At 45.2% G+C, this 13083-nt stretch overlaps 1 protein-coding gene across 2 annotated transcripts in view; it reads left to right on the forward strand.

The window, feature by feature from the left end:
* Window positions 1-13083, forward strand: part of FMN1 (formin 1) — a 471169-nt gene that overhangs the window by 99130 nt on the left and 358956 nt on the right. The window contains exon 1 of one of the 2 annotated variants that reach the window (XM_004380593.2): window positions 11540-13079. The exons of the other annotated variant lie outside the window; for it this stretch is intronic. Coding sequence (XP_004380650.1) covers window positions 11709-13079 — 1371 coding nt within the window. The 5' untranslated portion in view covers window positions 11540-11708. Of the gene's footprint in view, window positions 1-11539; window positions 13080-13083 lie in introns of those variants that run through there. 2 annotated transcript variants of the gene reach the window in all.

Consider the following 13083-nt stretch of genomic DNA (forward strand, 5'->3'; position numbering starts at 1 on the left):
GTTCTCTGTCAGTTTTCTCACTGCATTTGGTGCTTGGCTGAGTTCTTTATCTCTTCATTTGATGTTTTAGGGTTTCAGGATTGTTGTATTCTCTGTTTGGCTTAGTTTTTCGGATCTTTGCTGTGGAGGGACGGTGTGGTGCTTCTGCCTAGAAGGCCATTTTGCCAGAACTCCCACCAGTTTTTTAATTGGGTTGTTTGTCTTTTTGTTGTTGTGTCGTTGGAGGTTTCTATAAATTTTAGAGATTAGACAAGGATGTCATAGCCAAAAATTTTTCCCAGTCTGTGGGTTCTCTTTTTGGAAAAGTCTTTTGATGAGCATAAGTATTTGATTTTCAGGAGGTCCCAATTGTCTAATTTATCTTCTGCTGTTTGTGCTTTTTTAGTTATGTTGTATAAATTTAGTTATACCGTAAATTAGAGCTTCGAGGTTTGTCCCCTTTTTTTTCTTCTGTGATCTTTGTGGTTTTACATTTAGGTCTTTGATACATCTTTAGTTTTTGTGTATGGTGTGAGGTATGGATTCTGTTTCATTTTCATTCAAATGGATATTCAGTTTTGCCAGCACCGTTTGTTAAAGGGACTCTCTTTTCTGCATTTAATAGATTTCTACCCTTTGTCAAAGATTAACTGTCCATAGGTGGATGGATTTATTTCTGGCTTCTCAATTCTGTTCCATTGGTCTATGTGTCTATTCTTGTACCAGTACCAGGCTGTTTTGACTACCATAGCTATGGTAGGGTGTGTCTGAAACCTAACCCTTTTTGAGATATAAAAAGAGGAGATTAGGCACAGAAGCAGGCAGGGACAAATGGGGGAAAGAGTGATGCGACATGGAAATCTCTGAGGAACAGAAGAAATCCAGGGCTAGAGAAGCTTAGACAAGGATTTTCCCCCAGAGTGGTCAGAGAGAGAGCTTTCCCCTCAAGCCAGTGCCCTGAATTCAGACTTCCAGTCTCCTGAAGTTTGAGAAAATAAATTTTGTTCTTTAAAACCACCTGCTTGTGGTATTTCTGTTACAGCAGTACCACAAGCTAAGACACCTCCTTTGGACGAGTTCCATATTTCTAGTCGTCCTTTTCTGTCTGAAATACTGCAGTTCTGTGTGCATTTGTTGGATGTAGAGTGCTAGAAGCTTCCATGGTCTCTTTAAACCCTGGTCTCTTTCTGTATGTACCTTTCATATTCCATGTATGGATTTTAGAAAAGCATTTTCTTTCTTCTTTCTCCAGAATGAAAATAGGAATTTGTGGTTAAAATTACAATCTTACTGACCCATTTAAAATTAGAAATGCAGTAGTATTTGCATAGAGGGTTTTTGAGAACACTTCTGTGCTAACATAAAGTTTCAGGTTTTATGGTCCAGTTATTTTTCTTTTGCCTTTTGGTTTTTAACAGACTTTTAATTAAGCCATGCTGATTTATTAACATCATTATTTTTAAATGGCATTAAGGACTGCAACTACTGCATAAATGTCCTGTGTATGAACATCATAAACTGCCCTCTCTAGCTGTAGAAAGTGGGTGACCTTGATTCTAGGCACATTTTATAACTTTCTTCAGAATGTTTCATGATACTTTTTGAAGTGTTGAAAATGATAATAGGGCTATACATACTCGTTTTGTTTAAATCTCAAAGTGATGTACCAAGTGGAGACAATAGTGAATACAGTTCAAAGCTGGAAATGTGTTCCTTCCCCTAAAACCATGCATGCTCCGTAATAACGACGGCCACCATTCATTGTCTATAGTGAATCAGTCAGGCACTGGGTTGGGAATATTAGCACATGTATTTCTTAGAACAATCCTATGAGTTAAAAAAACCAAAACCAAACCCGTTGCCTTCGAGTCAATTCCGACTCATAGAACTGCCCCACAGGGTTTCCAAGGAGCAGCTGGTGGATTTGAGTTAGCAGTTGCAGCTCTTAACCACTATGCCACCAGGGTTTCCATGAGTTAAGTATTATTTTTTCCGTTTTATACATGTGGACACTGACTCAGAGATGTTAAGAAAATTGCTTAAAATAACACAGCTACTGTGTGACTACTAAGTTATCTCATGTTGAACCCAAGTACGTCCTACCTTAAAGCCATAGCTGTTGTCCCCTCCTCTGCTTACTCTCTGCTTCCTCTTTAATTGTGTTCAAGAATAGGGTCATATTGCAGCAACACCTAGCTTACTTTCTCCCCTGTAATTTTAATGCAATAACATCTGTTCCCACAGTTTTCTGTTAAAATGACTAAATTATTATATGGCTATAAAGTTCAAGGAATCTTTACCCGTCAAAAGTGGGGCTCATCATCTTTGTGCCCTATCTTCTCTCTGCAAATTTCTTCTCATTTCATTAGCCATTTTGTTCTGGTAACGAGGCAATCTATTTTGCCTGCTGTCCTGTGTTTCAATATGAAAAAGAACTGCTATAAATACTATAGTGTGGCTTATTGTAATGAACAGAACAAAGATTTAGAATCAGATTGATCTGGTGTCAAATCCTGGCTTTGCCACTCACTGATTATGTAATCTTGGAATTCACCTAATTTCTTCGAGCCTCAGGATTAACGGCTACAGCAGCGTACAGTAAATTACATGTTGCTGTAAAAAAAATTAGCACAGTGAAAATACCTCTGGGGGGAACGGTTGGCAAACAAACATAGAAGGCGTGCGTTATTTATGTAAAAATATGGTAAAGACAATTGAAAAGTTAGATTCTCATTCACATTTGTTGTTGGTGTTATGTGCCATCAAGTCTAACTCATAGCAACCCTCTTTGCAGGGTAGAACTGCTCCATAGGGTTTCCTGGGTTGTAATCTTTATGCGAGCAGATCACCAGGTCTTTTCTCCCAGGTAGCCGCTGTTGGGTTCAAACCACCGACCTTTCGGTTAGCAGCCCAGTGCTTAACCGCTGCACCACCAGTCACATTAGCCACATCGAAGTGCTCAGAGGTCACATGTGGCTTTTATCTAGTACACTGGATGACGCAGATACAGAAGAACATTTCCTTCATGGCAGAAAGTCCCACAGACAGCACTAACCTATAAGATGGGGTTAAGGGGAGAATTAAGGTACAAGAAGTCGGGCATAAAGAACCTAACGCTGGCGCCTACTCGGGAAAACAGTGGCACCGTAAAAAACTGCACGTTCTCTCCTCCCTCTCCCTGATGCCTGCTCTGCTCATCAACCTGAATTTTGTTTCAGGGAAATTGCCACCTTCCCTAATTTTTCCATTGCCCCCTTTAAATTTAAATAAATAAGTAAATGAACAAGTAAGTAAGTATAACTAAATAAAAAAGGATACCTGTATCTTTGGAGATGGTATTACTATTCTCAAGACAACTTTTAATTAAAAAAATCAAGGAAGGAAGGAAAAAAAAAATAGATAGTTACAGCGGTAGCCGGTAACTGTCTGGAGTTACTACTTGGGAATAAAGCGAGTATGGTCAGATGGTAGATGTGATTTATTAGATTCCAGAGCTGCATCGAGAACTTTTATCAAGAGCAACTTCGGCCACAGGGAAATTCTTTCTCCACGGCCCCCATGCTGCCTGTCGTCATTGCTTATGTGGGATGTCAGTAGGATTCTCTTCGCTTTGGGAAAGCTCAAAACCCTTCGGAAACGTGTCCCAGGAAAACCCATACCTTAAAGACTGCTCCTTTTTATTTTCACCTCCAGTTTGTCAATATGAAACAGTATTAACTGATGAGCTGCCAACCCAGGCAGGAATGGGCTCCGTTGAGTGACAGCCTTCCTTCTCCCTTTTATATTATGTTATTTTGTTATCAACATTGAATCCATGGCCAAGGAACCTTCAGTACTGCTTGGTGGAACCCAATCTTAGAAATATTTCTCAGTAAGACGCAAACCAGCGAAGTCTTTTTCAAGCTTGGGTTTCGAATTTGTAGGAGTAAGAAAATTTTAAATGCGGTAGTGCCTTTGAAGTCTAATGAGATGGCCTAAAAACGGAGATAGAAGGCAACAGGCAGTGCTGTGTTGCAGATGGCTTGTGTTCTTTCCTAGGCCCAGCACTGCCTGGAAACAGACTTTCCCTGTAGGGATGGGAAAGCATGGTGCTGGGGGAGGACCCCCACAGTGCTGTTATCAGAGTGCTTTGATGTGACTCTTGGAGAAAGGATGGAAAGAAACCCCAAATTTGTAGGGTATCTTTTTCTGAAATGATTGAGTTGGTTTAAAAATCATGTTGGAGCCCAGAAAAAGTAATATGGATAGGGTGAACTTTGCCACACACTTTTCCAGTGACCGCCTGAGAAAACTTTAAGCTAATTCCTCTCTTCAGTGACACAGAGGGTCAAAACCAATCCTGAGGGCACTGGCCCTGAAAAACCCAAAAGGATCCCTTGACAGTGTTTCCTTTGGAGCTCGATTCACTTATGGTGTGGATGTGGCTGGGAGAGGCAGCATTGTATTTAGTAGGCCTTTCAATCCTGTTCAGACCCAAGGGCCCCTCTGCCCGGGTGTATATGTAGGAGGAATTGGGACGGAGCCCATTCCTGCCTGGGCTGGCAGCTCATCAGTTAATACTTGTTTCATATTGACAAGGTTAAAAAAAAAAAAATTCTGTTAGCTGCTGGGTGATGTTCCAAACCAAGTTCCTTTTCTGTGAAAATATATCATACAAACTAAGTACTTACTGTGTGCCAGGCATTACGGAGAGTGTCAAACACATACTGGCTTATTTAATCCCTTTAACAATCCGTGAAGTCAGTGCTGTTCTTATGCCCAGTTTCCAGGTGAGGAAACTTTCCCACGGTCAGACTTCTAGGAGGGACAGAGAAGAGTGGGAGCCCAGGCCCCCAGAGCCAGGCTCTTAACCACTCTGCCACGGTCTGCTTGTTCCTTGATCATGCGAAGATCACGCGCCGGCTGCTGTCTGTCTTTCCCCAAGCTTCGTAGGTAGCCCCAGCCTCTCCTTTCCTTTTTAGAATCACCTAGTTTATTATTGACACTCATTTCCAAGGAAGCTTGGGTTCTGCTCGGTGGAACCGTCTTAAAAATACTTACATGAAGATGGCGCAATAGGAAAACACCTTCATCAGTGGGAACTGTCTTTGCAGTAGGCAGGTGAAGCCTGTTTCCATCCCTTTTTCTTTTTAACCAATTAGGAGAAACAGTTGCTAGCTTTTGATAGGCTGACCCAGAGGGGCTGTGGTAGGCGTTGCATTTGGATGGTAGAGAAACACTACTCAGTGAAGGCCGGGGACGTGCTGTAAAACTAGATTAGAAGAAGCAGTCTGAGGGGACTACTGGCTTTTTCTTTTATTGGGCCTCAGCTATTCCTGTGAATTAGGCAGAAGCAAGGTGTTGTCTCCGTTTTGAAGATGTGGAGAATGAGCATAAGGAGGATGCTGATGAGGAAGAGGGTAAGATCTCCTGTCATGTCTGTAGGGTGATGTGATATGGACAGGTGTAGGACACCCTGTTTCTCATCTGATGCTGCATTTGAGCGGTGTCACCTGGTACCAGTCATTCAGCTTCTCTTGACTTCAGATTTCTTCTTTAAAACAAGAAGGTTAAGGTGGATGGTTTCTAATATTTGTGAGGTCCCATTTGGCCTCCAAAACCCTGATTCTTCCCAAAGCCTCCTATAATCTTACACGCCTTTCCTGTATGATGCCTCATTCTTTAACAAATGTTTTGAGTACTTGTGATGCCATTATTTGCCCAGATCTCCCGTTTTGTACCAGACTTTACTAGGTAAGATAAAACACATTCTCTGAACCAAAAACAAACAAAAATCCCATCTCCACTGACTACCCCACTCATACCTTTTCCGTAATTTACTTACGTTTCCCAGTCTATCTCTAAACCTTTCTTCCACAGAAATAGTTGCTATACCCTCACTTACCCTCACTAATTTGAAGTCCATTTTCCACTTGTTAGCTGAAGCAACTTTCACGTGAACCTCGTTGAACCACTTTGGGATGTTGGGCCATTAAAATCAGCCCAGAACTTGGAATACACTGGACAGAGAGAAATCTGAGAATTCAGTAGCCTAACAAAATGAAGTGTAATCTCCTTTGCCTTACTTTTCCCTTCCCTTTTGGGGTTTTACGAGAATGTGTGTGTGGCGGGGGTGGGAGGAGATTATCTGAACTGAATAATACGGAGAAGGGCTACTGTCTTAGTCACCTAGTGCTTCTGTAACAGAAATACCACAAGTGGATGACTTTTACAAAGGGAAATTCATTTCTTCACAGTAAAGTGGGCTAGAAGTCCAAATTCGGGGCGTCAGCTCCAGGGGAAGGCTTTTCTTTCTGTTGGCCTTCTCGTCAATCTTCCCCCAGACTAGAAGCGTCTTCACGCAGGGACCCCGGGTCCAAAGGATGCTCTCTGCTCCCAGCGCTGCTTTCTTGGTGGTACGAGGTCCCCACTCTCTGCTTGCTTCTCTTTCCTTTTATCTCTTGTCAGATAAAAGATGGTGCAGGCCACACTCCAGGGAAACTCCCTTTACATTGGATCAGGGATGTGACCTTAGTAAGGGTGTTACAATCCCACCCTAATCCTCTTTAATGTAAAATTACAGTCACAAAATGGAGGACAGCCACGCAATACTGGGAATCGTGGCCCAGTGAAATTGATACGCACATTTTTAGGGGGACATAATTCAATCCGTGACAGCTACCAAGAGTAAGGGTAGCTTTAGGAGGTGTTTCTTTTCGGCAGTATCCAATTTTTGCAAACTGATTAACAAACAAAACAACAGAATGGTTTGTGATGCTGACTTCTCTTTTATGGGCGTCAAGGAGCTAGGCTCTGCTGTTACCGGGAGGTGATGTGCCTTTTGTTGTAATTACTCTTCTAGGAATCTCTAACCAGGTGTCCGCTTTTTAGGAGTTGATGCTTACTGCCATGAGGTACAGTCACCTCAAGCTTCAAACTAGGAACAGCTGTGGGGATTGTGTGACGAGCGGAACGTGGAGGATTCACTGGTAGTGAATTCCCAGCGTAGATACTATGTCCAGATTTTAAGTAGCTGGACGCTGATTGTTTAACACAGATTTATAGGGAATTTAATGTGTGTCAGATGCTTCCTAATTATCATGTGTGGTTTTCCTTAGCTGTCTATTGTAAACCAAAAAAAAAAAAAACAAACCCATTGCCGTCGAGTCAATTCTGACTCATAGTGACCCTATAGGACAGGGTAGAACCGCCCTATATGGTTTCCAAGGAGCGCCCGGTGGATTCGAACTGCAGACCTTTTGGTTAGCAGCTTTAGCTCTTAACCAGTATGCCACCAGGGTTTCCAACATATGGTAGATAACTTTTAATCTGGCCTTTTGCACAGATGTGGCTAGTGAAGAGTTCAAGTGTCTTACTGGTAGAACACAAGAGAATCAGTTTAGATTGTAGCAGGTTGTGTGGGAGGAAAGTCTCGACCATCACAGTTTTGTGATGTTGTTGTTGTTAGGTGCCGCTGGGTGGATCCTGACTCATGGTTTTGTGTAGAAGGTGCTTAGTAAGTATTGATCACAGAATAAGACACTGGAATAAATAACGACCAAAGGAAGTGATGATTTTCCCCCTCCAAATGTTAACACTTTAAGTTGACTCATTTTTTTCAAGACCAACCAATTTAGGTCAGGTCTGTAAGTTGCTTATTTGAACATTATGCTGTGAAATGTTTTTTCAGTTCATTTAGTGTTGGAAACATTTCTCACGGTCACGAGAATCAGTGGCCTGAAGGAGGAAGTGTCCAGAGATCTGTTGGCGTTACTGTGCTGCCCTTTCTTCCTCACCCTCATATTTAGGTGATGACCGCCTCCTCTCACCCGCAATTGTTTTCTGGTCTCTTATTTGCCATTTAGCCTGAGTCCTGGATATGAAGTACGTTGTTAACAGTGTATGAACAGACTTTCTTGACTGATTTCCCCTACTAAGCTACACATTTCTTGAAGGTAGAGGGATGGAGACTCTTCGTTTTTTATATCTCCAGAGCCTTGGACGTAGTTGGTGCTATTATTGATTGTTGGATGAATATATTAGTTTTCTAGTGCCGCTGTAACAAATTAAAACAGACTTAATGGCTTAAAACAAGACAGATTTATTCTTACAGCTCAAGAGGTCAGAAGTCTGAAATGGGTCTCAGTGGAATACAATCAAGGCATCAGCCGGGCTGTGTTCCTTCTGGAGGCCCTGGCAGACAGTCTGTTTCCTTGCCTTTTCCAGCTCCTAGCGGCTGCCTGCATTCCTTGGCTCATCGTCCCCTTCCATCTTCAAAGTCAGCAATGCCTGGTCAAGTCTTTCTCATGCTGAATTGCTCTGATGCTCATTCTCTGCCTCCCTCTTCCACATTTACAAAACATTTGCCATTACATTGCACCCATCCAGATAATCCAGGATGGTCTCTCCATCTTAAGGTTTCAATCAACGTCTCAATCATATCTGCAAAGTCCCCTTTGCCATGGAAGGTAACATATTCATAGGTTCCAGGGACTAGGATTTGAACATCTTTAGGGGGCCACACTGAATAAGTCTTATATTAGGAAAATAAGTCTTTGTAAGAGGTGGCGTGCTTCATAAATGAAGGAGAGTGGTATGGATAAGCTGGAAAGCCTCCTGAGGTGTTTATGAGTCCAGAAGTTTCTGTGTCTTATGTGTGACCAGTAGACAAACAAGCCAAGTATCTCTGCAATATTTGCTTGGTATTCTAAGCCGTCCCTCTAGATTTTCCCTCAAGTTACAGGAGGGGATTCTCAGTATAAGTTTTTGTGAAGCCAGTCTCCTGTGTCATTTTGGAGGGCAAAGTTCATTTTACTTCCTAGTGAGAGACCACGAATTAACTGGGCTGAGAGATGTTGTACACATCAACACTCAGTTTTCCGTGGCATCCTACTTTGACAGCAAGTGGAAGCTCTGGGTTTTAGATGTGTGATTCACAGTGTACATTCTAAAGAACAGCTTCTTGGGTTCCTATTCTAGTTCTACTCCTCACTGACTCTGTGAACATAGGCAAGGTGGTTAATGTTTCTGCACCTCAGTTTCCTAATAGGAATAATAATATACCAACTTCATATAGTAGTTATGAGTGTCAAATCAATTAATATACGCGCAGCACCTAGAAAGTTCTTGGCACACAGTAAACAACCAATAAATATTCGATGTTGTTATTACTTCCCACTTACGGGCTGTGCAACTGTGATCAGTTACTTTAATTCTCTTGGCCGTGGTTGCCTAACTTTTAAAATTAGGCTAATAATGCCTTCCCTACCTACAGCCAAGGGGCTAAGATCAAATATCCTAGCACCAAAGATTTCCCACACTATCCTGAAATTACGTTGGCGTCTGTGAGTATTGAGAGGATGCCGGAACCTCTGTAATTCTTCCACATGCTGTGATGTAGAAGGGACACCAACCCCTTCCATCTTGTGTCTAAGTGTATGCCGCGACTCTTCCCCTCACCCCCTTTTTGAATGGTTTGTGTAGCTCTTAAGAAGACTAATTTTATTTGATCTGGTTTGATGATTCCTTCTTTCCTCAACCTTGAAGAAGCAGAAGTTCTCTGATTTTATCGGTGAGCATTTCCTCTAGATAGGAGGCTCGTTCTGAGACTGGAATGACACCACTGAATTTTCCTGCAGCGTCCTAGTGGCCTTTTGATTAAGTGTGCCACAGTTAATAATCCCAAAATATGCTAGGATAAGGAACAAACAAGAAAGTGTCTGTTTAGACACCGGGTCAGATCAGGAACTAGGAGGTGTGTTCTTTCTGTTAACTTTCTCACAGGGGTTGGTGGGGTATAATGACATGTACCCTGTTTATTGGCGTGAGGGTTACTTTTGAACATATTGCTAGACATGCATCATAGCAACCAGAATTTATCAGAATGAATACTTACCCTCATGGCTCTTAATGCTGGGGAAGGTGGCTCAGGCGATCAGCGTGTGACCCACTGCCATTCCCTCTGCAGATGAACAAAGACTCTCTTTGCTTGCGGCTACTCCTTCCATTTTGCAGAATAAATTGCCGTTTGTGTTTAACACTTACTTGGACACAGTCTTCCTGACACTTTACTCAAAAAAAAAAAACCTGTTGCTGTCAAGTTAATTCCGACTCATAACGACCCTACAGGACAGAGTAGAACTGCCCCACAGAGTTTCCAAGGAGTGCCTGGTGGATTTGAACTGCCAACCTTTTTGGTTAGCAGCCATAGCTCTTAGCCACTTAGCCACCAGGGTTTTGGCTTTGCTCCAAGGGAGCAGACAATCACTGTTAAGCAAGTTTGATTCTCCTGCCAGCCCAAGACAGTGCTCTGCCCATCCAAGCTGCTCACTATGCGTGCTGACTGGACTGGATTCGAAAACCACTGAGATCTTGAGGTACGGCAGGAAACCGTCCCAAGAGGCAGTTGTGCGGCCAGGAGACAGCTGCAGTTTTTCCACGTCCCTAGTCACCAGGTTCCCAGCACTTAATCGGAGTGGTGGAAACTACATGGAGGTGGTTCGGTGCTGGTTTGTCTGTTCAGCTTTTGCTTTAGGAGATTGGGTCTGTGATAGAGACCTGATGCTAAGACCTTTCAGATGGCTTGTCCTTGAGGGGAATGTGGATCCTTGGGGACCTTTGATGCATTGCGCTACCTAACAAGGCACAGGTTGAATGTCACCTTGTGTCATGCTGGGTTGCGTTTAGTTGGTCAGAACACTGAAGTGTTGGGGGTGCCCTTCTGCTGCCAGGATTCCTGAGGAGGGCAGGAAGCCATAGCTGCTAAGCAGAGGCTGGTCATTCCTGCTGGGCTGGGGCTGTAGGGTCCTCCACCCCTGTGGCTGGTGGACACTGGGCGTGGTGGGTATGCTTGCCTAAGTACCTGTTTGTAGAACACAGGCAGGGCTGAGCTAAAGGGCAGTCACCTGAAACCAGTCAAGTTGGTTTTCTGCCTTTGGCCCTGAAGCTAAAATTTGCATTCCAGATGAGACCTGCAGGGAAGCCAAAGAAAGCACTTAAAAAAAAAAAAAAAAAGCTTCAAAGGCAGTAAATGAACTGCTTTGAGAGTTCTGGGCATTTTGAGGTGATCTGTTGCTTTCCTTGCTATTACTCCTTTGCTTTGGGCTTTGTTAAGTGGTGGTTCATGTGGGTGCTCTGCGAGTTTTTCCGCCTGGGAGGCCAACATGGAGTCCAGAAGGAGAAGGGAGAGGGCTGTAAGATGTGTTTCAGCGATTTTCTGCCGAATCACTTTTGAGTCTCGGGGGGCTGCGGGAGGGGTAGGGGAGCGGGTCGGGCCGGCAGGATCTGCTAGCTGCCGGCTCAGCACTGTGGGAGCCTCAGCTGGCTCGCCTACGAGGAAGTTGAGAGCAGCTAGGAGAAAGGCTGGCTCGGGGCGGAGCGAAGTTCTCGGCAGGGATTCCCAGGGGCAGGCTGACTCTCCTGACCACAGAAAGCCTTTTGTCCACAGGGATAAATGCGGAAGTCCCAGAAGAGCAGCGTCCCGGCCCGTGTGTAGTAAGGTGCCCAGCCTCAGCCAGAGCCGTGACGCTCCCAGACTTGTTCAGTTGCCCTGGGTGTACCATCATCACTCAGACTAGCAGGAGGGCACGGTGACCTGAAAGCGACCGGTGTGCTGGCTGTGGGCTGAGGAGTCCGGCTCCTGGGTCCCGTCGCTCTGGGTCCTGTAAGTGAAGAGCAGATGGAGTGGATGAAGTGAGCAAGCAGGAGAAGGTAGCAAAAGGGCCAACTTGCATCGAGGGCATTGCTGAGACATGGAGGACGCTGCTCATTCCCTGAATGGCAGTGATGTCTCTGAACCAGAAAAACCTGAAGCTGGACTTGAAGTGGCTCAGTCGATCCTCAGTAAGTTCTCTGTGAGATCCCTGTTTGGACTGACGAGTAAGTCAGAACCCGTGACGGCTGAAGAGGAAGGTGCTGTGCTGAAAGCATTTGGCAGCTTAGAGCTGGACCGCACACCTGGGCAGGATGACCCCGGCAGTGGCACGGGTCAGCAGGAGGCGGACGCTCAGGTCCTCCCTGACCCCCGAAACGATGGGAAGCCTGGAAGTGAGGAGACTGAGTCAGAGGGAAGCCGGGGAAAAGCGGAAGCAGGGGGTCCTCTCCCTGGTCAGGAGCTTCTACTCCCTACTTTGGGTGTTAACAGAGCCGATGTCATTTTGGTTCGTGGGACCCTTGTCCACACCACCAGTGATTCAGACTCTGATGATGACCTGGAGCCTGAAGAGGGAAGCACGCCCCATGGCTCAGAGACCCCTCGTGTTGTTTCATCTGAGCCATCCCAAGAGCCCAAAGAAGTCCCAGGAGATTCTAGGGAAAAGATGGTCACTGGGGAACCAGGCGGTGTGAAACACTGTGCAGAAGGTCCCCAAAGGACTCCACCTGACATAAGTGACAAGTCGGAACCTAGTGACAGTGGCCTTCAGACAGAGCACAGCCCCAGCCAGGCCCAGGCTGCAGAAGAAGTTTCCCAAGTGCCACCGGGGTTAGCAAACCAGAGCGTTAGTGTCAGAGTCACCGAGAGTGCCTCTTCCAAAAGAGAAGTCCCCGGGGAGAGGACGTTCCAGCTTCCAGCTTTCTTTAGTGGGCTTCGCGTGCTGAAGAAAGGGGTTACGGCTGAGGCAGCGGAGACCATCACAGAAATTAAACCCAAGGATGGGGAGCTGGCTTTGCTCAAACTGACCCAGCCTGTTCAGAAGTCCCTAGCGCAGGCAGGGCCACTGCCGGTGAAGAATGGGGAGAAAACAGCTGAGCTGAAGGCCACTCCCACTCTCCTGGATCAGCTCTCCCAGCTGCTCAGCCTTGACATGCCCGGGACAGAACCAAAGGCAGAAGACCCTGAGCCATCGAGGGGTGAAGAGATGGGCCGCAGCGCTGACCGGGAGAGACAGTGTGGCCCCGGAGAAGCCCAGACCCTGGCTGGAGAGGTCAGGCCAAAGCCGCCAGAGACCGCCATGGAGGCCTTTAAAGCCTTCTTCATCCGTCCCCCCAAAAAGGGGACCACCGCCGACACCTCTGAGCTGGAGGCTCTCAAGCGCAAGATGAAACATGAGAAGGAGTCCCTGAGAGCTGTTTTTGAAAGGTCCAAGTCGAGGCCAGCGGAGGGGCCCTCTGATCCCAAAAGCGTAT

The sequence above is a fragment of the Trichechus manatus genome, unplaced genomic scaffold, assembly GCF_000243295.1.
Source record: "Trichechus manatus latirostris isolate Lorelei unplaced genomic scaffold, TriManLat1.0 scaffold00076, whole genome shotgun sequence".
Taxonomy (NCBI): domain Eukaryota; kingdom Metazoa; phylum Chordata; class Mammalia; order Sirenia; family Trichechidae; genus Trichechus; species Trichechus manatus.